This window comes from Zingiber officinale, chromosome 1B, assembly GCF_018446385.1.
Source record: "Zingiber officinale cultivar Zhangliang chromosome 1B, Zo_v1.1, whole genome shotgun sequence".
Taxonomy (NCBI): domain Eukaryota; kingdom Viridiplantae; phylum Streptophyta; class Magnoliopsida; order Zingiberales; family Zingiberaceae; genus Zingiber; species Zingiber officinale.
Window position 1 is genome coordinate 28,990,694 of NC_055986.1, and position 25,546 is coordinate 29,016,239.

At 40.1% G+C, this 25,546-nt stretch overlaps 2 protein-coding genes and 2 non-coding genes across 4 annotated transcripts in view; 1 reads left to right on the forward strand and 3 right to left on the reverse strand.

The window, feature by feature from the left end:
• Window positions 1-4,501: 4,501 nt before the first annotated feature.
• Window positions 4,502-5,251, forward strand: LOC122036118 (pectinesterase inhibitor-like). Its single transcript, XM_042595369.1, has one exon. It carries the CDS (start codon window positions 4,502-4,504, stop codon window positions 5,249-5,251), a length of 750 nt encoding a protein of 249 aa, XP_042451303.1.
• Window positions 5,252-5,732: 481 nt separating this feature from the next.
• Window positions 5,733-5,850, reverse strand: LOC121992969. The gene has a single exon (XR_006115037.1). It is a non-coding gene; the product is annotated as a U5 spliceosomal RNA (small nuclear RNA).
• Window positions 5,851-6,447: 597 nt separating this feature from the next.
• LOC121992995 lies at window positions 6,448-6,567 on the reverse strand. The gene has a single exon (XR_006115043.1). It is a non-coding gene; the product is annotated as a U5 spliceosomal RNA (small nuclear RNA).
• Window positions 6,568-17,965: 11,398 nt separating this feature from the next.
• Window positions 17,966-25,546, reverse strand: part of LOC122054249 (protein EMBRYO SAC DEVELOPMENT ARREST 30-like) — a 29,390-nt gene continuing 21,809 nt past the window's right edge. The window contains exon 11 of the mRNA XM_042616057.1: window positions 17,966-18,871. Coding sequence (XP_042471991.1) covers window positions 18,421-18,871 — 451 coding nt within the window. The 3' untranslated portion in view covers window positions 17,966-18,420. The remainder of the gene's footprint in view (window positions 18,872-25,546) is intronic.

Consider the following 25,546-nt stretch of genomic DNA (forward strand, 5'->3'; position numbering starts at 1 on the left):
AATTGACCAGATAACTAACAAAGGAAAAGTCTAAACAGGTCAAAGATGATCATATGCTTAGCAAAAGAAAAACCTAAGGGACTGAATCCTAGATAATGAGAAATCTTGAAGGAATGAATTCTGAACAAGAGAAAAATCCTAGGGAAGTGAATCCTATGTAATGAGAAGTCTTGAAAAAGTAAACTCTAAGTAAAGAAAAAATCCTAGGAGAGTAAACCTTATGTAATGAAAAGTCATTGATGAGTGAACTTCGAGAAAAGTGTAAATCTAGGGGAGTGAACTCTACATAGTAATAAGTCTTAGAGAAGTGAACTCCAAGTAAAGAGAAACCCCTAGGGGAGTTAACCCTAGGTAATGCGAAGTTTTGGAGAAGTGAACTCCAAACAAATATGACCAATAGGTTAGGTTTCCGATAGACCACCAGTCAACCGGACCATCGGATTTTAGTAAACCTAAGTATAGGTTGCTAACACTATTTTCCGTTGCTATTGTGCTAATCTAGTATTAAAGAAAAAGTCTTAGTGAGCCAGGATGATCGAACACTGAACAGAGGAAGTCCAAACATATTTGGAAGACCGAATATTTGGTGGATAAATTGAGATAAACTCCTAGAGTGGAGTGGTTCTTCTGAAAAGAAGAATAGTGAGGTTGTGTCCCAATTAAAACAAACCTTAGACATTAATTCAACTGAAGAAACCAGCGGAGGTTTCTAAATCGAGATCAAGATAATTCTAACTATTAGACTCATACATTACTATTATCGGTTATTTAACTTTATTTTACAGAATCATTATTATTGTATTAATGTACTAACTTTATTTTGTAGAAAAGTAAAACTCTTTGTAGCAAAGTAAAACTCTCGTTGAATGAGGGGATCAGTTGACCAATCCTAGTGGATAAACACAAGGAGTTTCAAATCACTATAAAGAAGGAAAGCTTGGTTTAGTTGATTGATTAAGGGGATCAGTTGACCAATCCCTATTTGGAAAGATGATACAGACATGATTGGATCATCGTAGGAAAAGAAACCTCTGGGGACCAATCAATTGAAAGGAGTTAGTCCACCGAAAACCTAGATTTCACATGATCGATTAGATCGCATCCAAGTAAGGAAATAAGTGGGGACCAGTCGTCGGATAATTGTTCGGTCAATTAATAGGGTTCAATCCACTGATTGATTTTCAGCCTATAAAAGAAGCCTCGGGGTTCGAGGCTCAGTAACAATTCTCTATTCGACTCATTCTTCTCTTGTTGCTCAGATTGTGCAGGTGTTGCTACTACGACGTCGAGAGACTTTCAAACAATCTACGCTTGATCTTCATTAATACTTTGTTATCGATATAATTCTTTTATTACTGTCATTCTTATTTAAAGATAGTAGTGTTGTTACTATTCTACCCTTTCATTCTAGGAGTTTGCTTCTTCTCTAGAAATTTTCAAAGAGAAAAACTTTAATAATTGCTCATTCGGAAGTAATTAAGGATCAGGAGCCTTAGAGTAGTAGTTGCTAGACTATGAACCAAGTAAAAAAATAACTTGTGTTTTTGTGTGTTTTGACTTTTCTTTATTCCGTTGCAAACATACTTTGATTTATGAAAAGAAAATAAGTTTTAAACAAACAAGATTCACCCCCTGTCTCTCGTCTATATAATTTGGTAGAGTCTGGGTAAACATGATGGGATTAGAATATTCTATTTTTTTATCCACGAGTAAGATAGCAAAAGTTTAGTTAAATAAAAAAAAACTAACTGAATTTAAAATTTTAGTTTAGTAATTTCATTTTTTTTAAAAAAAATGATTTATTCGGTTAATTCAGTTCATATTCCATTTTAAAAAATTTTATTCGATTAAACTCAATAAACAAAATAAATAAAAATATAAAATGAATAGACAAAAAAATTGATTGTCATATAATTCAATTTAAGTACTATCACAATTTATTATGAATTTTTAATTATAATTATAAAATTTTGATTAATTTGATTTTGAATTAATTAATATTTTATCGCTTCGATTTATTTAGTTTTTATTTAAAAATTTGATTAGCTAAAAAAATTTAATTTATTTAATTTTGATTAATTCAATTCAATTCGATTAAATTTTAATCAAATATTTAACCACCAGTACCCATCAACTATGTCATCCCTAGAAAGCTAAGTTCCTGATGTATCGTAACAGTGGGATCATGACATCAACATCAAAATTTTTCAATGGCTTGGTGAAATGGATTCACGGTGGCAACTTAGTGAACGTAGTTGATTGGGAAGCAATGAGATGGCTGAGGGTAGGTGAAGATAGATAACATGACAGTCAATTAAAACGGCCGTTGAATGAGTATTCTATGATGTCAAAAGATTGAAAATCTTCTATGTAGAAGAAAATATTAATCAAATTTACTTTTTGTTTTTGTTTTATTTTTAGGGTCTTAGTTTTTTTTTTTCTATTGGATCGGTAGGTGTGCAACTTCTAGTCCTAGTTGAATTTTTTTATCTCAGACAAAAAAAAAATTAAGGTACACAATGATTCATACTAATGGACATATATCATCTCTAAGATCGATTTTAAAAAAATAATGACTTGAGATTTATCTCACTATGTGTCTGACGTCTGTGTACCTATATATATCTCCTTTTATATTTATGTAATCGGTACTCGAGAATCATTAACGTGGCAGATCTATATTTAAAGTATAATTATACGAGTTTTTATTTAATGTAAAAGACTATGACTCAGTGTGCATCCCATATTGTCTTTTAACATATTATTTGTCGCATAGTCAATGCAAAGAATAAATCATGCATCGGTTTGAAAAAAAGGAACTATCTTTCGATTTATTTTCAAAATAAGAGAAAAACCTTTAGTGAAAATTTTATCGACGCCAGTAAATAGGCATGACCACCGAGCCACATTTTGCCCTTTCCGGACTTTAGTCGGGGCCCATTTAGCTTAAACTCAATTATCTCTTTCAGGAAGTAGCCCAGGTCCCTTTAGCTTTAGTCCGGGCCCAAATTAGTTCGTTGAGCTAGGTCAACGGCTTACAATCTAACTCTTGATTTGACCTCCGGTGTTCAGAAGTTAAGAGTTGTTGTTCTACAGATAAAAGCAAACAATTTAAGGGGGGAACATATAGTTTATAATTCAAGAGGATTTTGCAAGTCTTCAAGATACCACTTTATAGGAATATTACCAAAACTTATTCATTGAATTAAATGCATTGGTTTGGAGAAAGCAATACAACATATGCACTGTGCATCAGAAATTGATTCTTCATATAAAATTATGATTTTCATATTCAAAACAAAACACTAAAGTTCAGACTTTAGATTGTAGTTATCATTGATTTCTTTTGTTAGTCTGAGTAGATGAACTATTATACCCAACATATATAGTTATCCGTATGATTTGTTGTTTTAGTCTTTTCTAAACGCTATTTAGTAGATGTTGAAAAATATCCATCACAGTTCTTGTATCCTCTGACAGGGTACTGTAGATAAAGTTGTTTTAATGTCATTATGGGATTCTAATCCATATGACAAAATTTATTTATTTTAGATTATTTTAATATTAAATCAAGAGAGAAAATGGGGAAACAATAATTTTATTAACTAAGATGTTTTTATGCCCTTAGTTTCGTCACTTTCCTAAATCCCCAAGTTAAATTCATCTATTCAAAGTATAATTTCTAGCTCTGTCATTATTGATCACGGCCCCAGAATTGAAAATCATCGATTATCCACTGATCCTATTCAATATGTCAAAATTAAAATTGATTCGTTTTTAGACGGTGGTTACAGGTCAAGCCTCAAGTAAAATCGGTGAATCAGAAGTTTGAATCGACAATTTAAATCATCCTATTAAAAAAACTTTAATTTTTTAAATTTGTTTAGATTTTTTTTCAATAAGAACTTTCATTTAATAATATTTATAATATTTTAGTGATATGATTATTAAATTTTTTATTTTAATATGATATTATTTCACCGTTATATTAAAATTAATTTTTCAAACCGTGAATTAAATCAAAACGAGTGGTTTTGAACTATGAATTATAACCGTCTTCTTCGAATATTAAGGTTAAAGGTTTAACGATTCTAAATCGTTACAAATCATAACTTGGCGATTAAGGTTAAAGATTTAACAATTCTAAATCATTAAACCGTCAATTTTAAACGGTGATAGGAATTATACCTCGTAAATGGTCTCAATTCTCACACCATCAATCTTTTTCAAATCATTAGGGTTTAAACAAATTTAAAAATTAAAATCAAAATCGTCTATTAAAAATTAAACCAAGGAATCACTAAAGTTTAAAAGGTCATAATTTCAAATTACAGTTGAAAGAGTGGCTAGCTATTATTAACCGAGCCAATCCCTACTTGCAAGGACGATCAACGACCTTCCTTCCCAAATTATCCAATCCGTTTCCTTCCCTCCACCGCTCACCGATTTCAAATATTAATACCACCCCTTCCATTCCCTTCTCCCTGGCATTCTCCTCCTCATGGCTTTCCTCCGCTTATTCTTCCTCCTCTTCGCTTCCGACCTCCTCCTCCTCCTCGGCCCTGTCGTCGGCCTCTGCGTGCCTCGCAACGCCTCGGTCACCTTTGAAGTGGCATCCTCCCCGGTCGGCTCACCACTCAAATTTCAAAGCGCTCCGGCGCCAGCCAAACAGCAAAGTTCTCCGGCACCCCAACCTCAAACTCCTGCACTGCCGCAGGATCCTACTGCTATTTCGTCCGTCGCTGGTGTGGCAGGCGGCCTTCTCCCGCTGCCTCCCCTGCTCAACGCAGCGGTGGCCGAGTTTTGCAAGAAAACCGACTACCCGGAGCAGTGCCAGTCGTCGGCGCAGCATTTCCTGCCGGCGGTGGGGGAGGCCAAAGCCGCTGCACTCGTGGACACGGTGGCGTTTCTGAAGGTGCAAATGGCGGCGTGTCGGGCGAAGGCTGAGGCGGCACAGAGTTCGGTGGCGGCACTGCTGAAGCAGCCTGGGATGAACCCGATGGTGGCGAGCACGCTGCAGGTGTGCGACGACAGCTACAGCGACGCGTTCGACAACCTGGACGCGACTGACAAGGCGGTGGAGGCGCGCGACAAAGGCACCATCAACAGCATGCTCTCCGCCCTCGTCGACGACTTCTCCACCTGCGAGGATGGCTTCACCGAGATGCAAGATGCCTCGCCCCTCGCCGCCTTCGACGGCGCGCTCTCAAAGCTCGCCAGCAATTGCCTTGCCATCGCCGATTTGATCTGAACAAATTAGTTAATTTGTTCCCCGCTGTATTATTTTGTTCATTCAATTGCCCATATTGTTTCATCGTGATGGAAAAACAACTGAAAAGAAAATGATAAAAACGAAACATCTAACATCTTCTGTTTTTTTCTTCTTATGCTGTCGGTTACATCGATAACGAGGAACGCCAGCATCTCCGTCTAGCGCTCAGCCTCCGCCCTGAGCGCGGCCTTCTCCACCTCCAGCCGTCGTGGTGCTCGCTCAGCGCGACCCCACCTCCTATTCTCCGGCATATTTAGTTCCTCCTATTCTCCGGCATATTTAGTTCATAAAAATAAACAACAAATATATTTTTTGATGTTTCCTTTAATAACCGAACTCAAAACTTTAAACCAAATGAGACAAATATCTCTCGTATAATTTTATACAAATATTAATAAAACAAAATTACGTTTATGAAGCTCCCCTTAGTAAGAAAAAACAAATTTGATTTGCTTTGTTGGGGCTTTCACTGCAAAAGCACCCTTCAAAAATTAGCGTATGCTGTTTAAAGTAACGATCACACGGTATTCTTTAGTAAAAGGCGAAAGAATAATTCGCTTTGTGATCACCACACAGCTGCGTGTCTTCTCCGATTGGAGCCTGTACCATTTTATCTATTTTTCAGAGGAAGAATCAGAAACCACGGGCGATGTGGGACTAAAAAGCAAGCCAAACTTTCGCCGACACCATCATAATGTCACAACGTTGATGCACACAATCAACACTGCTTACTTACGGCCTCCCTCTCTTTTATCCTTCGCTGCCTCCTCCGTTGCTGCCCGACCGGCTTTCCAACGCCTCTTCTCTCTTTGCTCAAAACCCTAAACGAATGTCCTATTTACGTCTGTCAAGAAACCCTAGCTCACAATCCGACCAGCCCTGGTACCCTTCCATTCCCTTGCCGCTGCCGTCCTCTGACGAGAGAGATGCGATATAGCTTGAAAAGCATCTTTTGGAAACTACGGATACCAATTTGACTTTCTGATTTAAGATAATTTGCTTAAGCACAGCCTCGACCACAAAAAGGATCAACAAAACAAGCACATATCATAGAGGAGAAAAATAAAATATAACGTCAGAATTCTTGCACGTAGTAATAAAATTTAAATACAAGTTGGTAAATAACTAAATCAGAAAAGTAATAGGAAAAAAGTCTTAAATTATATTTTGCCGGGACCCTATTTAGAAAGAAGCCCCTTCAAAAAATTTACTGTATGCTGTTTAAAATAACAAACACACGGTATTCTTTAGTAAAAGGCGAAAGAATAATTCGCTTTGTGCTTGTCACACAGCTGCATGGTTTGAAGAGCTGCATGCTGCAGCCATTTACATTGTTCTCTCCGGTAATCGTTTGCAAAACTAGTAATGTGGGACTAAAAAACTAGTCAAATGAATCACAACTCACTAGTGTGCGTTGAGGCAAGAATCCCTGCAACTCTCATAAGTCGTAACCCATGCTCCTCATCCTTTGTTCCCCAAAAGGCTCAATCAAGCCTCTCCACAGTTCTCTCTAATCCTCGACTCCTCTCTTATTGTAATCGCACTCGCCATTCACCTCTACAGATAAACCTCTAGTTCCCAAACCCAAGCAACCTCGGTCCCCTTCCCTTCCCATTGTCGTCCTATGCCAAGAGAGGTGATAGAATGGTAGAAAAGTTGTAGCAATGAGCATGTTAAATAGTAAAGTAACATATACTTCCGTCTGTGAATGGAAATTCACTTTTATAGTGTCACTGTAGCGCCTGTGCACACATTTCAAAGCATATATATATTTTCTAAAGTGTTTAGGAAAAGACAAGTCAAAAAATGTCATTAACAACTTTCCTTGAGCGAGCACACAAATCTCTGATGTGACAGAGTAAAAGCTTCTAAAATGTGATTTGTCTACTGGGCATGCTTTGTTGTCAGTGGCACAAGCCTACAAAAGTGAACGATGAGATATGCAAGGGGATCCCACTATAGGTCGACTGGTGGCCGCTCGGCAAGGACGTCCAAGCTTGGTCGCACTAAATTGAGTTATTCTCCTACACTCGACTATCTAGTTGTCGGAGGGTTGTCTTTTGTCCGACCGAATACGTCGTCCGCTTGGCGGGGACGGTGGGCCAAGGAATTTACTATTTGTCCCTTAACCTCAATCACGAGCTTTTCAAAGGATGGCTGCTCGGACGGTCATGTCCGACCGACATTGGAGACCCATTCGGCCAACTTCACCTGATCAATGGACCTTACTTTTGTCTGTCTTGACTTTAATCTCCACGTCAGTCACTCTTTTTTACTTTGATCCATCTTTGATGGGCCCCTCCTCATAATCATATCAGTACCATTGTTTTTCGATTAGTTTATGTTTAAAAAAAAGAATTGAAATTAAATAAGCATCATTTTTTTTTAAATCCAGATGTCAATTTTTACAATTCAATTAATTTTGCAGACGACCGACACAGTCTCATAGAAGTTTTCAACCAATCTCTAATAGCAAATCAAGGAAGCGATGCAGCAAGTCATCAACATTTGACCTGGCCTGCAATCTTCACTATTCTTGTAAGTCCATCCAACGCCGAATCAATACTCCGCTCGTAAAGAGAGATTTTTCCACCCATAAGTACTTTAGCTCGAGACCATCCAACCCAAATTTTTTTATTAAATTCAGCACCAACATTTGTCCCAATAGAGGATAAAGCCATAAATTTAGATTGGATCTATTGAATTGGTCTGTCAAAAAAATTAAATGAGTTAATTTGAAATTTTATCAATCCATTTAAAGATGGATCTAGGCAAGTTAACCCATTTGGGTCCGTGACTTGTATGGATGGACCAATGGTGGGCTTGGATTGGCCCTAGATAGAGGGGAAAAAATTATAGGCGAGTTACTTGAAACTATGATTTATGAGGCATAAATAAATTAAATAATTCATGAATTATATATATATATATATATATATATATATATATATATATATATATATATATATATAATTTAACAAATTTGAATTAATGAGTGAGTGAATATTTAAAATAGAAAGTTAAAATAAAATGGTCAATTTTGATCCTTTTTATTTTCTAGAATTAACTCGTCTATAAAATTGATTCAAAGTTATGCAACAGAAAGTAAAATAGCATAGCACCATAAAATTACTTCAAATGAAATTATAACTTGTGAACATCGTTGATCCATTGACTTTAAGGGGGAAGAAGATGGCCCAGAACCAAAATTAGCCTCACAAACATACAACAAATTGCGTACAAGAATTATCATTTGGCATATTTGCACAAGATGTTAACCAAATATGTTGACGAAAGATGACTAAAGTATGCTCGGAACCTTCTTATTCGATAAAGGAGAAAGCAGACGGAAAGAAACAGGGGGTTCTATTGAAAAATTGGAGGCTCTAATTATTCCTAGAATAAATGAATCGACAAGACAATTTCACACACCGATGGTATCCGGATTTTTCCGGAGCACTTCCAGAAGCCAGAGTCTATTCGCCCAAGCGATTACAATTTCACACACCGATGCTACAATATGCTGCAGTGCTAAGGAAATCAACTTATTCCTTCGAACAAACATATTCTCAATTGCTATAGTACCACGTTTATACAGTGCCGTGTTACTAAGGTGCCGTGTTTTTCAACCGTAACTGCACTGCTAAGGAAATCAACTTGTTCTCCGAGCAATCACATTCTCAATTGCTACAGTATGACACTACTTCAGCATCGCGTCACTATAGTAAAATGCTACACAAAATTACAGTGCCAAGGAAATCAGCTGGTATTCCCATGCACTCTGATTTCTCACAATGCTACTTAAAGCTACAGTAAAATAAAGTTACTATGCTTTCAAATCAATCTACTTCCCCGAGCAATATCACCAAACTCCGCCGGACAATGTCACCAAGTTCTGCCGGACAATACCACCAAGGTCTGCCAAGCAATATCACCAAATTCCAGCGAGCAATATAGCCAAGTTCCACCAAGCATCAGGAGTATCTTCCACCAAACATCTAAGACACATTTTTGCCTAGCATCAAAAGCTCCGAAGTTTCTAGTTAAGAATGTGACAATTGATAGACAAGTAGTGGATGTCAGATTTGGTTTCTTTAATTCCTTCATCCTAATACGTGGCAATTAGTGAATGGAGGAGGGTGTAACAAACTGTGCTCGTCTTCACCAACTCATTGGACAAGTAGAGGGGTGCACAATACCTTTTATGATAACTATTATAAACACCACGAATGGTAAGTTCTAAGAAAATGTTGGTCCTCTTATTCTGACAAGCGGAGGCAATTCCTTTCTATTAGCTTTCTTCATCTTCTTCTTTAGTGTTCTTCTTCGTCGACCTTCTATGATCGATGATTGACTTGAATGTTAGAGGGACCATGCTGGCAAGTTGGTCCAAGTTGTACTCCATGTTACATTTCAGGATGTTTGGATCTCACCAGATGGGAAGCCGATCTTAGATTCTGGAGGGGAGGAGCTTGAGTGAGCGGGGAAAAAAATCACATACCACCAATTTGTAGGGGTGTCAATTCGGATGGATCGGGTTGAAAAAAAATTATAAAAAATCCCAACCTGAACCCGAATACAACCTGAAATCCCTAAAACCCAAACTCAACAAACCAACCCGAATAACCCGATTAAAAATGATTCTTTTTTTTTTTTTTGCCATTTTCCCTATAATTGTTCATTTTTATCTAATACTTCATCATTATCATACTAATATTGACATTGATAAATATAAAAGTATCTTAATTTTCAAAATAAAATTTGATTTAACCCAAAAAAAACCAGTAACCCCTAAATTTGGGTCAACCTGATCCGAAAATCTCCAACTTGAAACATTTCAATCTGAACCCGACCAGAATCCTGATATTTTTTGGGTCGACTCAGATCAGATTGGTGGATCTGGTTCATTTTTGGAATACTTACTAAATTGTCTAGAAGCAGAACCACATGCTATTGAGATGGCACAGATGTGATGAAAGAGTTATAGCAAAACAATTTGCAAATAATACTCAAGCGCTATACAAATTAAGATTATAAGTTCAAAAATCTGAATTACATTGGTCGTTGCGGTATTTTTTTTTTTTTTTTTTGTAATCCAGGTATCTAGCTATTCGAATCAATTAATCTTGGAGGTGACCAACCCGGCCCACCGGTAGGGTAAATCGAGAAACGCTCATGGAGGCCTATACAGATGTGACCAGTGTTCTTAGGCCCATTTCTCACTGGAGGGAAAAGTCCTTTGCAGTCCGTCGCAGCTAAGACTCGAACCTTAAATCCCTTGGTTATCCATTGAAGGGTCTAACTATTGCACCATTGTCCTGGGGCAAACTTCTATATGATCCAAAAAAATTTAACTCTGATAAGAAATTTAAGAGTTCTGATAGTGACAATGTCATCTAGACTGTGGTCCCATTCATTAGCCTATTCATGTCTCAGTAAAAAAAACTGGAATTTTATATCCTTGGATTCTCAAGGATGATGTGCCATGATTAGTTACCCTGGCATGAAATTTGGACTGAATTTCAAGTCCGTGGAAAAAAGAACTTAAAGATTTGTATTTTCATAAAATAAGTGAAACTACTTGCACTCTCCTTTACCAAAGCCTCTATCTCTTATTCCAACACTTCTTATGAAACTCTTACTTGCCTCCTAGAAGCAAGGGTCATCATCAGATAGATTTTAGGTGGCAATGTAACATAAATGCATTCACAAGACCAAATTTTACTTCGTGGTAATATTCTGAAGATACATCAGACTTCGTCAAGACTAGTCATAGACACTACTAGCTCAAAAAAAGACAGTGCATCTACCAATCTACTACTATAAGCCTCCACTCATTTTCCATTTCATAAATATAGTGGAAATTTTGTAGTTCAAACAAGGTATTATATTCAAAAACACATCAAACCACAATGACCTTTAACCTCTATCCCTAACATGCTACCTAACTAGCCTATTCTTGGTAGAAAGTAACTACAAATTCCTGTTTCAATTGGATTCTAATGAAGCTGAAACCAAGATAGTGCTAAACCACTCCTATGAGAAAAATAGTGCTCAAAGGGATGGTATTTATACACGCGCAAGAACAAGAAAAAAGTAGATGCATCTACAATGCAGTAGTTGCAACAAAATACTTGTATAATTATCTTTGAAGAACATTCTGTTTTGTCATCCAACGATAAGGCAAGATATGAAACCCATAGGTTTTACATGATTATACAACGTGAGAAACAAGGAATTTTACTTGTTTAAAAACAGTTTCACATTATGATGCCTTGTCAACATATATCAATCCCAATTACTAGCATGTATGCTTCAAAGTGTAATCAACTAGCCATTGACCTTCTCAAACAAGAAACTTGTATAAAAATGGGGGCATTGTACTCAATTGCAGTTAATGATGCAGTTAAAATAAAATAAATAAACCGTACTCAATTGCATAATCATATTTTCACATGAACGGATGAAAAGGAAGAGTCTGTCTATACACAAATTATATGCATCCAAAGAGGAGGAGACCTTAATCCGTGAGGTTGCATTATCCGGGAACAGTTCGATCAGCACACCGAGGGCCCCCTCGGAGCCAGAAGCCGGCCCATCCTCTTAAAGGCGAAGTGGGCGCAGCTGGAGAAGGCGATCCAGCAGACAACCTCATAAATAAAATCGAACGCCGGATCCGACGAAGACGAATCGCCCGATCCGTCCCAGCCAGGGTCGGAATCTCCCGAATTCCAACCTCTTCCTCCGTCTCCTCCACCGCCGAAAGGCCCATCGTGGCCGTCCCCGAAGAAGCCGTCGTCCTCGCCGCCACCCTCTGTGTGAGTCCTCCGCCTGATTCGGCGCATGCTGCGGCGGGCGAGGGCGGCCGGGGCGGAGGCATGGCGAAATATGTCGGTTCGGACTACGGCAGGCGGAGCGACGGAGTCGAGGGCGGAGAGGGAGAGGGAGAGGGAGTAGCGGGCGACCGCCTTGGCGGAGACGGAGAGGCCATAAGCGTTGGTGATCGAGAAGGCGTCAACGACGACGGGGGAGGAAGTCTCCATGCGCGGCGCGACCCGGCGGTGGCGAAGAAGGAGAGAGGAAAGGCGACTGGAAAAAAACGGCGGGGCGTGACCCGCGAGGATTGAGGATGGAAATCAGGGCACGGTGATCCGAGTCACGTGTTCGGCAATAACCGCAGGCTGACCAACCGAAGCCTCAATTTTGGATTATATAAGAATTTTCCTGCACTTATTTATTTCGCATGAAAATATTTTTTATAAATTTCTTTGGACATTTTTGAGTACTTTGTTAAAAAAAAAACACGGTCGACAAAGAAAAAATGATAATTTATCAAAAAAAAAATATATGCTATTTGATATTTGTAAAAAAAAATACTATCTTTTTAAATATATTTTCTATTTTACGCTTATGATAAATTTGATTTTTTTTACTTTTATTTCTTATTCTCTCTTTTATTTATTTTTTTCTATTCAGACAACCAATTTAATTTTTCCTCTCCGTTCTTTTATTTCCTCTCTTTTTTTTCAATGCGTGTATGTATAACATAGGCTTGATAGAGAGCAGATCCTCTGGTCCGCAAATTATGGACTAGGGGATGATCCATTACATGAGGACTCTTGATTTGGATGGACTTCATCTTTAAATAGATGGGGTCCATTCAAATCAAGGGTCCACATCAATGGACCATCTCCTGGTCCGCAATTTGCGGACCAAAGGATCCCTACTGGGCCTGATATATAAATCATATCAGGTTCACAACCTAAATCTCTTTTTTTTTTTTTTATTAGGCTTGATATTTCCCATATCAAGCTCATGTTAGGCCTGATATGGGAAGACATCAAGCACACATTGGGCCTGATATGAAGAGATATCAGGCCCAAGTGGGCCTGATATCTCTTCATATCAGGCCTAATAACAAAAAAAAGGAGATATTTAGATTTTTCAAAATATCTGGTCCAGAATGCTGAAAATAATAATGAAGAGCATATTTGGACTCTTTGCAATTTTAGAAATCCACAAGAACTGAAATGGGTGCAATCGAAACTCTTTAGGTCTATAAGTGGGTTTCGATTAAAATCCACTGATAGACCTAGAGAGCTTCAATTGCACTCATTTCAATTTCTGTGAATTTCTAATATTGCAAGGAGTTCAAATATGCTCTCCATTGTTATTTTTTGGCATTCCTTGTGGTGGACCAGAGGTTTTGAAAACCTAAAACGTATGGGAAATGTTTTGCTGATTATTTCTTATTGCATTTTAACATCTTTTAGAAGTTAAAATAAATAATAGATAGCATATTTTAACTCCTTGCAACATTAGAATTCCACAGAAACTAAAATGGGTGCAATCAGAGCTCTCTAGGTCCATCAGTGGGTTTTGATCGAAACCCACTAATCGACCTAGAGGCCTCAGATTGCAGTCATTTCAGATCCTATGAATTTCTAAAATTAAAAGGAGTCCAAATATGTTCTCTATTGTTATTTTTAGCAATCCTAGCGGTGGACCAGAGATTTTGAAAAACCTAAATCTCTCTCTCTTTTTTTTTTAATTTTTTTTTTGTTATTAGACCTGATATCTCCCATATCAAGTCCACGTTGGGCCTGATATGGGGAGATATCAGGCCCACATTGGGCCTGATATGAAGAGATATCGGGCATAATAACAAAAAAAAAAGACAAAAAAAGAAAGAAAGAGAGATTTAGACCTAGAGAGCTCCGATTGCACCTATTTCAGTTTCTGTGAATTTCTAATGTTGTAAGGAGTTCAAATATGCTCTCCATTGTTATTTTTGACATTCTTAGTGGTGGACCAGAGGTTTTGAAAAATCCTAAAACGTATGGAGAATATTTTGCTGATTCTTTCTTATTATATTTTAACATCTATTAGAAGTTAAAATAAATAATAGATGGTATATTTTAACTCCTTGCAACATTAGAATTCCGTAGAAACTGAAATGAGTGTAATCGGAGCTCTCTAGGTCCATCAGTGGGTTTTGATCGAAATCCACTGATCGACCTAGAGACCTCAGATTGCAGTCATTTCAGGTCCTATAGATTTCTAAAATTGAAAAAAGTCCAAATATGCTCTCCATTGTTATTTTTGGCATTCCTAGTGGTGGACCAGAGGTTTTGAAAAACCTAAATCTCTCTTTCTTTCTTTCTTTCTTTCTTTCTTTCTTTCTTTTTTTAATTTTTTTTGTTATTAGGCCTGATATCTCCCATATCAGGTCCACGTTAGGCCTGATATGGGGAGATATCAGGCCCACATTGGGCCTAATATAAAGAGATATCGGGCATAATAACAAAAAAAAAGAGAGAGATTTAGACCTAGAGAGCTCCGATTGCACCTATTTCAGTTTCTGTGAATTTCTAATGTTGCAAGGAGTTCAAATATGCTCTCCATTGTTATTTTTGGCATTCCTAATGGTAGACCAGAGGTTTTGAAAAATCTAAAACGTATGGAGAATATTTTGTTGATTCTTTCTTATTATATTTTAACATCTTTTAGAAGTTAAAATAAATAATAGATGGTATATTTTAACTCCTTGCAACATTAGAATTCCACAGAAACTGAAATGAGTGCAATCAGAGCTCTCTAGGTCCATCAGTGAATTTTGATCGAAACCCACTGATCGACCTAGAGACCTCAGATTGCATCCATTTCAAGTCCTATGGATTTTTAAAATTGAAAAGAGTCCAAATATGCTCTCCATTGTTATTTTTGGCATTCCTAGTGGTGGACCAGAGGTTTTGAAAAACCTAAATCTCTCTTTCTTTCTTTTTTTATTTTTTTTTTTTTATTAGACCTGATATCTCCCATATCATGTCCATATTGGGCCTGATATGGGGAGATATCAGGCTCACATTGGGCCTGATATGAAGAGATATCAGGCCCAACGTGGGCTTGATATCTCTTCATATCAGGCCTAATAACAAAAATAAGAAAAAAAAAAGAAAAAAAGAGAGATTTAGATCTAGAGAGCTCCGATTGCACCCATTTCAGTTTCTGTGGATTTCTAATGTTGCAAGGAGTTCAAATATACTCTCCATTGTTATTTTTTGCATTACTAGTGGTGGACCAGAGGTTTTCTAAAACCTAAAACGTATGGAGAATGTTTTGCTGATTCTTTCTTATTATATTTTAACATCTTTTAGAAGTTAAAATAAATAATAGATAGTATATTTTAACTCCTTGCAACATTAGAATTCCACAAAAACTGAAATGGGTGCAATCGAAGCTCTCTAGGTCCATTAGTGAGTTTTGATCGAAACTCACTGATCGATCTAGAGACCTCAGATTGCAGCCATTTCAGATCTTATGGATTTCTAAAATTAAAAGGAGTTCAAATATGCTCTCCATTGTTATTTTTGACATTCCTAGCGGTGGACCAGAGGTTTTGAAAAACCTAAATCTCTCTTTTTTTTTTCTTTTTTTTTTTGTTATTAGACCTGGTATCTCTTCATATCAGGCCTAATAAGAAAAAAAGAAAAAAAAAAGAGATTTAGACCTAGAAAGCTCCGATTGTACCCATTTCAGTTTCTGTGGATTTCTAATATTGTAAGGATATGCTCTCCATTGTTATTTTTGGCATTCCTAGTGGTGGACCAGAGGTTTTGAAAAATCTAAAATATATAGAGATTGTTTTGCTGATTCTTTCTTATTATATTTTAACATCTTTTAGAAGTTGAAATAAATAATAGAAAACATATTTTTGACTCCTTGCAATATTAGAAATTCACATAAACTGAAATGGGTGCAATCGGAGTTCTCTGGGTCCATCAGTGGGTTTTGACCGAAATCCACTGATGGACCTAGAGAGCTCCGATTGCACCCATTTCAGTTCTTGTGAATTTATAAAATTGCAAGGAGTCCAAATATGCTCTTTATATTATTTTCGACATTCCTAGTGGTGGACCAGAGGTTTTGAAAAACCTAAATCTCTCTTTCTTTCTTTATTTTTTTTCTTTTTTTTGTTATTAGGCCTGATATCTCCCATATCAGGCCCACGTTGGGCCTGATATGGGGAGATATCAGGCCTAATAAAAAAAATGGCAGATTTACAATTTTAGAAATCCATAGGAACTGAAATGGGTGCAATCGGAGCTCTCTAGGTCTATCAGTGAGTTTCGGTCAAAACTCACTAATCGACTTAGAGACCTCAGATTGCAATCATTTCAAGTCCTGTAGATTTCTAAAATTATAAAGAGTGTAAATATGATCTCTATTGTTATTTTCAACATTTCTAGTAGTAGACCAGAAGTGTTGAAAAATCTAAATCTCTCCCTTTTTTTTCTTTTTTTTCCCTGTTGTTAGACCTGATATCTCTTCATATCAGGCACACATTGGGCTAGATATGGAGAGATATCAGGCCCAACATGGGCTTGATCTCTTATAATATATTTGAGAAAAAAATTGGAAAAAAAAAAAGAAAAACAAAGAGAAGATAAAAAAGAAGAAGGAAAGAGAAGATACGTTGCATGCATAATAGGAAAGAGAAGAGAGAGAAATGACAAAGAAAAGAAAAAGAAAATTAGTTAAATTTGTCAGGATAATAGAATAGGAAGATCATTGTAAAAAAATATGTCATTTGATAAATACTAAAGTAATATGTATCTTTTGGTAAATTCAAAAACTTAAATACGTCTTTTGATAAATTATCAAAAAATAAGAAAAGTAATCCGATAGTAGAAAACATGTATATTATTTTTTTCCCAAAAAAAAAATCTGATTATTTTTCAGAGGACACAAAGAAGCTTCATTCTCTCCGTCTTAACTTTCAATAGTCCTGTCCACTATAGAATTATGGATCTTTTATATTGTCTTCTATTTAATGTAGATATATCCAAGTTGATTAGTACAATCATAATTTTCTTTTTATAATCCAGTATCCAACTAAATCTCATCTCAGATGACTGATCCGATCTTATAAAAAATTTTTACTTTACTGATCATTAGTATAAATATGAAAGTGCTCCTGGAGATTAGTTGTCATCCCACTTAAAAAAAAAAAATCCTCAACTACATTACAATTGGAATTCGACCTTTAAATACACGATTAAACACTTAAAAAGTCTTAAATCCCTGCACTACAAGTTAAGATTCATCCCTATACCTACCTGATTAAGCCCTTAAAAAAATCTAACCGCTGCAGAGTTACCTAGCCGCTACAGATTTGTCTCGGGGACAACTATAACCTTTTTTAAATAAAAGCGTTTAGTTTATTCAAGTGTGAATTGTGACCGCTGGTTGAAGTAAAATCATTAGAAAAAAAATAGGTTGCCTCCACGAGTGATAAAGTTGCTTCATTAGAAAAAGTAGCTCTCTGCTAAATTTTTTTAAAAAAAAATTGCAAAAGATAAGTGTAAAAATGCATCCCATCCTATTAAAAGATAAGTATAAAAAGTGAAACAAATAATTCAAGTATAATCAAATTGGTACTTGAAGGATAAATTATCACATGAGAATAGATTGACTCTCCGAGAAAATAATCATTCGAAAAATAAAATCCCTCTCACGTAAAAAGATGATGTGATCATCATAATTCACTTTATCCCAATATAGGACCAACGATGAACATTTGAAATGAGTGAGTTTCCTTTTACTCACCGCACAAAGAGAAACAAGAAGGGAATATTTTATCACATTTCACGCACACATCCCATGCAGGTAAAAACTAAAGAAACACGCGAGTCCAATTAAGGCTTATTGCCTGGCTGAAACAAAACCACCACGAAAATTTAGGTCCACAAAGGTTAGCATGTAGCTGGGAAGCTTGTACAAAGTTAAAGAAAATTTACTCCTTCCCAAGCTAATTTGTATCCTAAACAAATACAAATCAAAATATACAAGATCAACTTGGAACAAAGATTCAAGAAAAGGGCAAGAAAAGGAATGCTCTGGGGTGGTTAATTTTCATACTGAGACTGTATAAGAAGATAAGAAGACACAGCAAGAGTCACACTATATCTTTGGAGCTAAGCACTTGCGCTCATCGAGATTGCTTGCAGCCGGCAAAAAGAATCATGGCAAACTCATTAGCTGCAAGTCTGGTTAGACCATTACTATCTGGACATGTGCTCCAAGCCTCCTGATGAAAGGCAACATGAAAATTGAATATTTTCAACATCTACATACTGTTTACGAACTTAATCATCTGGATCCATCTCTTCATCTTGCTCGATGGATCTACTCACATCACTTCTATTCCCAGTATCAGATTCAGCCTCAGTCACTGCCTCATCATCTTCTTGAAACTCATCCTCCTCAACATCATCATCTTTGGCTGCAGGAGCATTAGAGAAGGCCATCGCTAGGCCACGAGCCATCCATTCAGGGCATTCATCCTCACTTATGTATTGCGACTTGAGACTGTTGCTCATGGCATGGTCAGGGATAACAGAAGATTTGGAAGTTCTACAAAAACATTCTGGGAAAGGTTGTGAAAGAAAAGATACAGATTTTGATGATTCAAACTCTGCAATCAATCCATTCACACCCAAGCTCCTGTTAAGATGATCCCGCACCAATGCTGTCCAATTATGTGGTGGATGATATAGATTATCATGTACAGAGCTGAACCACTCAGCAAGTATTTGTCTGGTGAAAGCAAAACTTCATTATGTTCATACAGAAACAAATGCAGTTCCAAGTCTTTTAAATATAAATTTTCTATAGAGAGAATTTGCACATCTCAATATACAGCTGCAAGCAGTACCAGACAACCATTAATATTGAGAAATCATTCAAGTGATTCCATAGCATGTACAGACTAAAGTGTCCGTCAGTTTTACTTTTTTGGGGAAAAAAAACACTTCCAACCTTTTACCTGTTCAGATTTGGGGGCACAGATCTGAAAATGAGACAGGAGGGAAAGGAAGGAAAAGAGACAGGGTGTTCTAGCATTTATAATGTTTCCAAAGATGGTAATCTTCATATCAGTTCAATTATGCACTAAATTAAAAGCTCTTGTAAAAAGATAATAATAATCACTATTTGGAATGGAATTTGAACCATATGAGAATGCATAGAATCCCAAATCTGTGGAATTCTTTCCTGGAGTAGCTTGGCCATAAACAATAGTGATAATGCAAAGGAAGGAGAATCCTTGCAGCTCTTTAAATACCAAAGTAACTTCTGCAGCATACCAATCTAGTTTAATCTTTTCTGTTCCATATAAGATCGTGTAGATGTCCAAATTGTGGGATTCTTTCCTCATGTAGCTTGTGCGTAAATAAAATGCTGCTACAGAGGAAAAGAAAATTCCTGCAGCCCTTTAAATATCAAAGTAATTTCTGCTGAAAATTATGGTCATTGGATACAAGATGCTAGATTCATCCATTAATTCATAGGGATATTGTCTAGGAATACAACACATCAAGCCTTGTTAATCTGTGCAATTCTATATCGCAAGCATGTTTTATACAACAACAACAATAACAACCAAGCATTTTCCCACTAGGTGAGGTCGGCTATATAAATCCTTTTACGTCATTGAGCTCTATCTCCTACTATATCATCATCTATATTTTAAAAAAAAAAATCTTGTTTTATTGTTGCTAACCAAGTCTTTTTTTGGTCTTCCTCTTCCTTTTTCTCGTTTAATATGCATATTTATCATAGTTTCATATCATCTAACTTATTGGTCATCTAAGTACATGCCCGTACCATCTTAAACGTGTCTCTCGGAGTTTTTCCTCAATAGATGCAATTCTGACTTTCTCTCTAATGCTCTCATTTCTTATTTTGTTCATTCTCGTATGTCCACACATCCACTTTAACATCCTCATTTCTGCAACTCTTAACTTCTACTCATATACTCGAATCATAGCCCAACATTCAGCTCCATATAACATAGTAGGTCTAACTGCGGTTTTATAGAACTTACCTTTAAGTTTAAGAGGTATTTTACGGTCACATAAAACACTCGACGCTCCCCTCCATTTCAACCATCCTGTTTATATTTTATATAAGACATCTCTCTTAATCCCTCCACCATTTTGCAAAAATGATCCTAAATATTTAAATCTCTCGGTTCCGAGCAACTCGTCCTCTCATTTTTTTAACAATTGTCCCATTACTTCTAATATTGCTAATGATCCTGTTCGAAAGCTGAATCAACGGACGCTGGGCACGTGGCGCTCTCCAAGCCGCTGACATGGATCTCCAACCGGTCGTACGGTCCTCCGGCGAACCTGCAAGGAAGTCGGGCCGGGAAGGGGTTCCCGGCGACGACCCTCCGACGCTCAAGTCAGGCAAAGCTCAACCAGAAAGTGGCTTCAAGAATCGTAGAATGCATCCCTCCGGTGAAGGATGAGGGTCTTTATATAGGGCAGTGGAGAAGCGAGTGCACACATACAGAGGTGTACACGTGTCCTCAGCCCATACCTCAGTAAGGGCCTGTCAGTGAGCTTACCTGACCCCATACTGCTACAGTACAAGCATGTCTTCGATGGGACAGCGGAACCCCCTGTCGTAAGATTTGGGGTATGGCCTAAACGTAGAACATGCCCGCTGTAAGAGAAAGAGGTCCCTTGTCCTTTTGCCTTTATTCCCTGCCGGACGTCCGGCCGGCCGGCCTCCACCGACATCCGGCCGGACATATATGGTGGTTTACTTGGGAAATTCTCAATCATGTGCTTCATGGGAACTGCTAGCATTAGGCTACCTCATGTTTTCGGCCGAGCATGTCATCCGCTCGGCTCTGTGATATTATCCGATGAGCGTCGGAACCCTGACTCTCGCCAGGGTGCCTTTAACCATCAACTAGACACCGGTCGGTTGGGCTGTTGACCCATCTCTCTCCGGCCGGCCGCCTGCCCTTTTGACTCCCACGTGACGTTGATTCCACAGAACGGGGTCCCCTGCTCTTACCGCCGGATCACTTGCCTCCCCTTCAAGTCTAGTCGAAGGAGGCAATTAGTCCGACTGACTGGACCACGAGTCTAGCCGAGCGGCACCTTCGTGCCCTTATCCTCCTCTCGGCCTCCCGCATGGATGGCCTTAAAAGATTATTCCACAGCAACGTCTCTTTAATAAGATTATTCCACAGCAACGTCTCTTTAATCTCCTCGTATTCTACGCCAATCTTCGACATTAAGATTGAGCATGCGCGCATTAAATGCTTCGAATGGCTGAATGCCACGTGGCGCATTGTAGTCATCGCACGGCGGCGACGGCGTGGTGCTTTGATGGGATCGAAGCGGTTCGAAATGGACGGCGCGATACACGCTTTGATTCCCGTGACCTGGATCCAACGATGGAGGCCGCCCGGCCTCCACCCTATAAAATCTTCATGCTCCCCTATCCCCCTCATTTGCTTTCGCGACCTCTTCCTTCGTCCCTGGTATTTCGGTGCTCCGGCGATTCCATTCCTGCTCTCCGACGCTCTCCGGCGCCTCTTCCTTGATCCTTTTCCTCGTTGCAAGGCTCTATATCTTTTCTTCCTCATTTCCGGTGTTTCCTCCGCATTTCTTTCCCCAGTTTCAATCCTTGGGGCCTTTTTTCGCTTGTTGTCGCCTTTCTTCTACCTTCCGCCTTTTTTTATTCCTTCCGTTCAGATTATGGCTAGTTCTTCTCATCCTGAAGATCAGTCCCTCGGCCCATGGTACACCACCATGCAGTCCCGATTCGACCAGCGTGATTTTGATGTTCTAACAGACAATTTTGAAATTTCCGATGATTTTGAACTTCTTTTGGCCGGTCCTTCCGCTCGGCCGTACAGGCCGCCGCGCGGAGCCTTCTGTGTCTTCCGCGACCAGTTTACCGCTGGTCTGCGTTTCCCTGTACACCCTTTCATTACCGATGTTTGTAACTTTTTCGGTGTTCCGCTCGGCAGTCTAGTACCCAACACTTTTCGCCTTCTCTGCGGGGTTGTTGTTTTATTCAAAATCCACAACATCCCCCTCCGACCGGACGTCTTTTTCTATTTCTATTACCCCAAGCAATCCGAGCCGGGCACCTTCATGTTTCAAGCTCGGCCCGGCTTAGTCTTCTTTAACAAACTGTCTTCTTCCAATAAACATTGGAAGGAATATTTTTTCTATATCCGTATGCCCGAGCAGGCCAATTTCCGGACCAAGTGGCAGGTCGACCTACCCCCCACTCCTGAGCTGAAGAAATTCAAGACCCGACCGGACTACCTCCATGCTGCAAACATGCTAGCCGGTCTGCGGCTCGACATCAATAAGCTTCTTCACGAAGGAGTGATGTACATCTTCGGTCTGAGTCTTCTTTCCCTTGCAGCGGACGTCGTCATGGAGTCGGTAATGTCCGGCATTCTGAAGAGAAAGGCGGCGGCGCTCAAAGCCGCGGCAGCAAAGGAGATGGAGGCGCTCGGCATCCAGCCGGTCGGCTCGCATGAAGGGGAGAGCGAGACTCATGCAAAGTCGGCCGCTCAGGCTTCTCAACAGCAAGTGGCAAGCGTAGCCACTCCCAGCGGAGGACAAACTGCCCAAGAAGAAGGTTCCGCTCGGGAAGAGGGACAACCCGCCTTGAAGAGGCGCCGAGTGGAAACTCCACTCTGCTCGGCTACCTCTGCCGTTCAACCGTCTGCCCGAGCTACTACACGTGCTTGGGACGAGCCGGAGGCCCCTATTGAGGCTATTCCGGTCAACACCCTTCCGCCCGCTCCTCGCCAAGCCAACCATTCATCAATTTCGACTCCGGCTTTGATCCTCTTCCGAGCCGGCCGTTGACGACCATGCCACATCTCTCTTCATCTCCCGATGAAGAGCTGCCGAGGCCGATCGTCAACCGTGCCCGAGCACACCATCACCAAGGGCCCCTAGCGAAATGTGGTGGTGGCCGCTGCGTGTTGATCCCTTTGGCGATAGCCATACGCAGGAGGCCACGGGTAAGTTGTTTTCTTGATGTTTGGTATGCATTATCTCCGTTCGCCAATAACAACTTCTAATTCTCTCGCCAGAGATGGGTGGAAGAGATAGTTGTCTCACCGTTTGGCGATGGTGGACGAGGAATCGAGACAATGAAGGCGGTTAGCGGCCGTCCGCCAAGGCCCTCAGATGTGGGAGTCAAGAAAGCTCAAGATTTGCTGGCGGCCGAGCAGAAAAAGACGGCCGATCAGGCCCACGCCCTGGCCGAGTCCGAGCGACAAGTCAAGTCGCTCGACACAAAAATAACCTTGGCCACCACTCGGAAAAACACGACCATTTCCGACTTAGAAAAGAAGAACGTGGAGGCTCGGGGCCTGGAGCTGAAGGTAAAGGAGCTGACGGAGCAGCTTGACAGAGAGAAGGCGGGCCGCTCGGCCGACGCGGAGAAACTTCGGAATCTGCAGGATTCCCTTACCGCCTCCCAGGCGGCCCTCAAAGAATATCAAGAGGCCGAGCCGAGTCGGGTCGCTGCCCTAAGACAGAGCTACATCCGCTCGCCTGAATTCTCTGAAAAAATCTGCGATCGGATGTACACAGCCTTCGACTTGGCTATGACCGCCACCACCACGTATCTGAAGTCTAAGGGTCTTCTTCCGGAGTCCACTACTATTCCGGCCGGCGATCAAGTGGCACTCCTGGACAACATCCCCAAGGACCTCTATGATTATATCGAGTAACTTTTGTAATGCAGCTACTCAGCTAGATATGATCCTTTTTGTAATTAGGCCTCTCGGCCTGATGTTTTAACTTTAATGCAATGTTTTCCTTGTATTTGCTGTCTTTTTAACCAAATTGTGTGTTTATCCGCTCGCTCATTATTACTTCTTGCGCTCCCAAAGGGATTTTCATAGTCATGGTGATCTTCCCGTTCGGCTAGATATACCATCTTCCGCGATAGTAGAGGTCGTTTACAAGACGGTCGAATGATCTCGAAGGCGCGTACCTTGGGACAGTTGCAGTCCTTTTTATTGCTTTCTTCCGCTCGGCTGATTTATAGACGCCGGCTCGTCTCTCGTCGGAGCTCGACGGTCTTCCGCTCAGAAGGTTTATAGACGCCGGCTCGTCTCTCGATATTTAACGTCGAAGCTCGACGGTCTTCCGCTCGGAAGGTTTATAGACGCCGGCTCGTCTCTCGATATTTAACGTCGGAGCTCGACGGTCTTCCGCTCGGGAGTTTGTTGTTGTCGTCTGTCGGCTACCGTCTGCTCGGCTTCACTAGGCTTCTGTCGCCTGTCGGCTGATGGCGATCGACGACCGCCACCTCTGGGAACGGGGTGGGCGATTAGTGGAAGACTACGGCAATCCCTGGTGTTATGTGTGTCCGTCCGGTGGAAGGAGCAGAACATCGGGGTCCATCTCTTCTTTGGGGTGCGTACCTCTTGCGTGGGACCTAGCATGGGGAGCGGATTGCTTGGCCCTTGGTCCTCTGGATGGTGATGAGCCGTGTGCGGCTTCCGCTCGGCCCCGCTCGAGAGTTTCTTTTTCCGGCGCTTGCGCTTCTTCCACGTTAATGTATTCGTTGGCCCGGTGTAGCATGTGGTCGTAGTCTCGAACGATCGGAAGAAATCCCCATCCACGAGGCCTTGTGTGAAGGCATTCATCACGGTCTCCGAGGTGGCCGTGGAATGTCCATGGCCACTCTGTTGAACCGCTGGATGTAAGCTCGGGGCTTCCTGTTTGATGGCAAACAGACTAACGCTGGTTTTTTGATAGCGCCGACTGCTTGCAAAATGATGGAGGAAGGCCGTTCGGAAGTCCTTGAAGCTTGTGATGGATCCGTCCGGCAGCCTCCGAAACCATCGTTGAGCCGATCCGAAAAGGGTGGTGAGGAAAATTCGACACTTCACCCCACTTGTGTATTGATGCAGAGTTGCAGTGTTATCGAATTTACCTAAATGATCATCCGGGTCGCTGGTTCCATTGTACTCGTCGATCGTCGAAGGCACATAGTGCTTGGGCAGAGGGTCTCTTAGAATAGCCTCTGAAAATTGGCGGTTGATCCGCTCGGGCGATGCGTCCGCTCGGGGGGCTTTTCCTTTTCTGCTATCTCGTCTTGGCATTTCATCCGAAGATGATCCTCGATCTCGATTGGTTGCTGCGGCTTCAGGGGTGCGGATTAGAGCTCGATGGAATGGAACCGTGGCAGGTGGTGCTTCCGCTCGGCCACCTGAGGCCGATGTGGCTTGCTGAGCTCGGTTAGCTTTAGTTTTAAAACTCTCTTTCAAAATCATGAGGATGGTTACAAAAAAAGGAAATTTTTGTCAACATTAAAATCTTCCTTTTACCTACGGATTAGGCACGATATTGATCATGTCCGAAAGCTGAATCAACGAACGTTGGGCACGTGGCGCTCTCCGCGTCGCTGACGGTCCTCCGGCGA

Bases quoted from the DNA above. Each gene is read 5' to 3' on its own strand.
- LOC122036118 (XM_042595369.1), top strand. From the start codon at position 4,502: ATGGCTTTCCTCCGCTTATTCTTCCTCCTCTTCGCTTCCGACCTCCTC.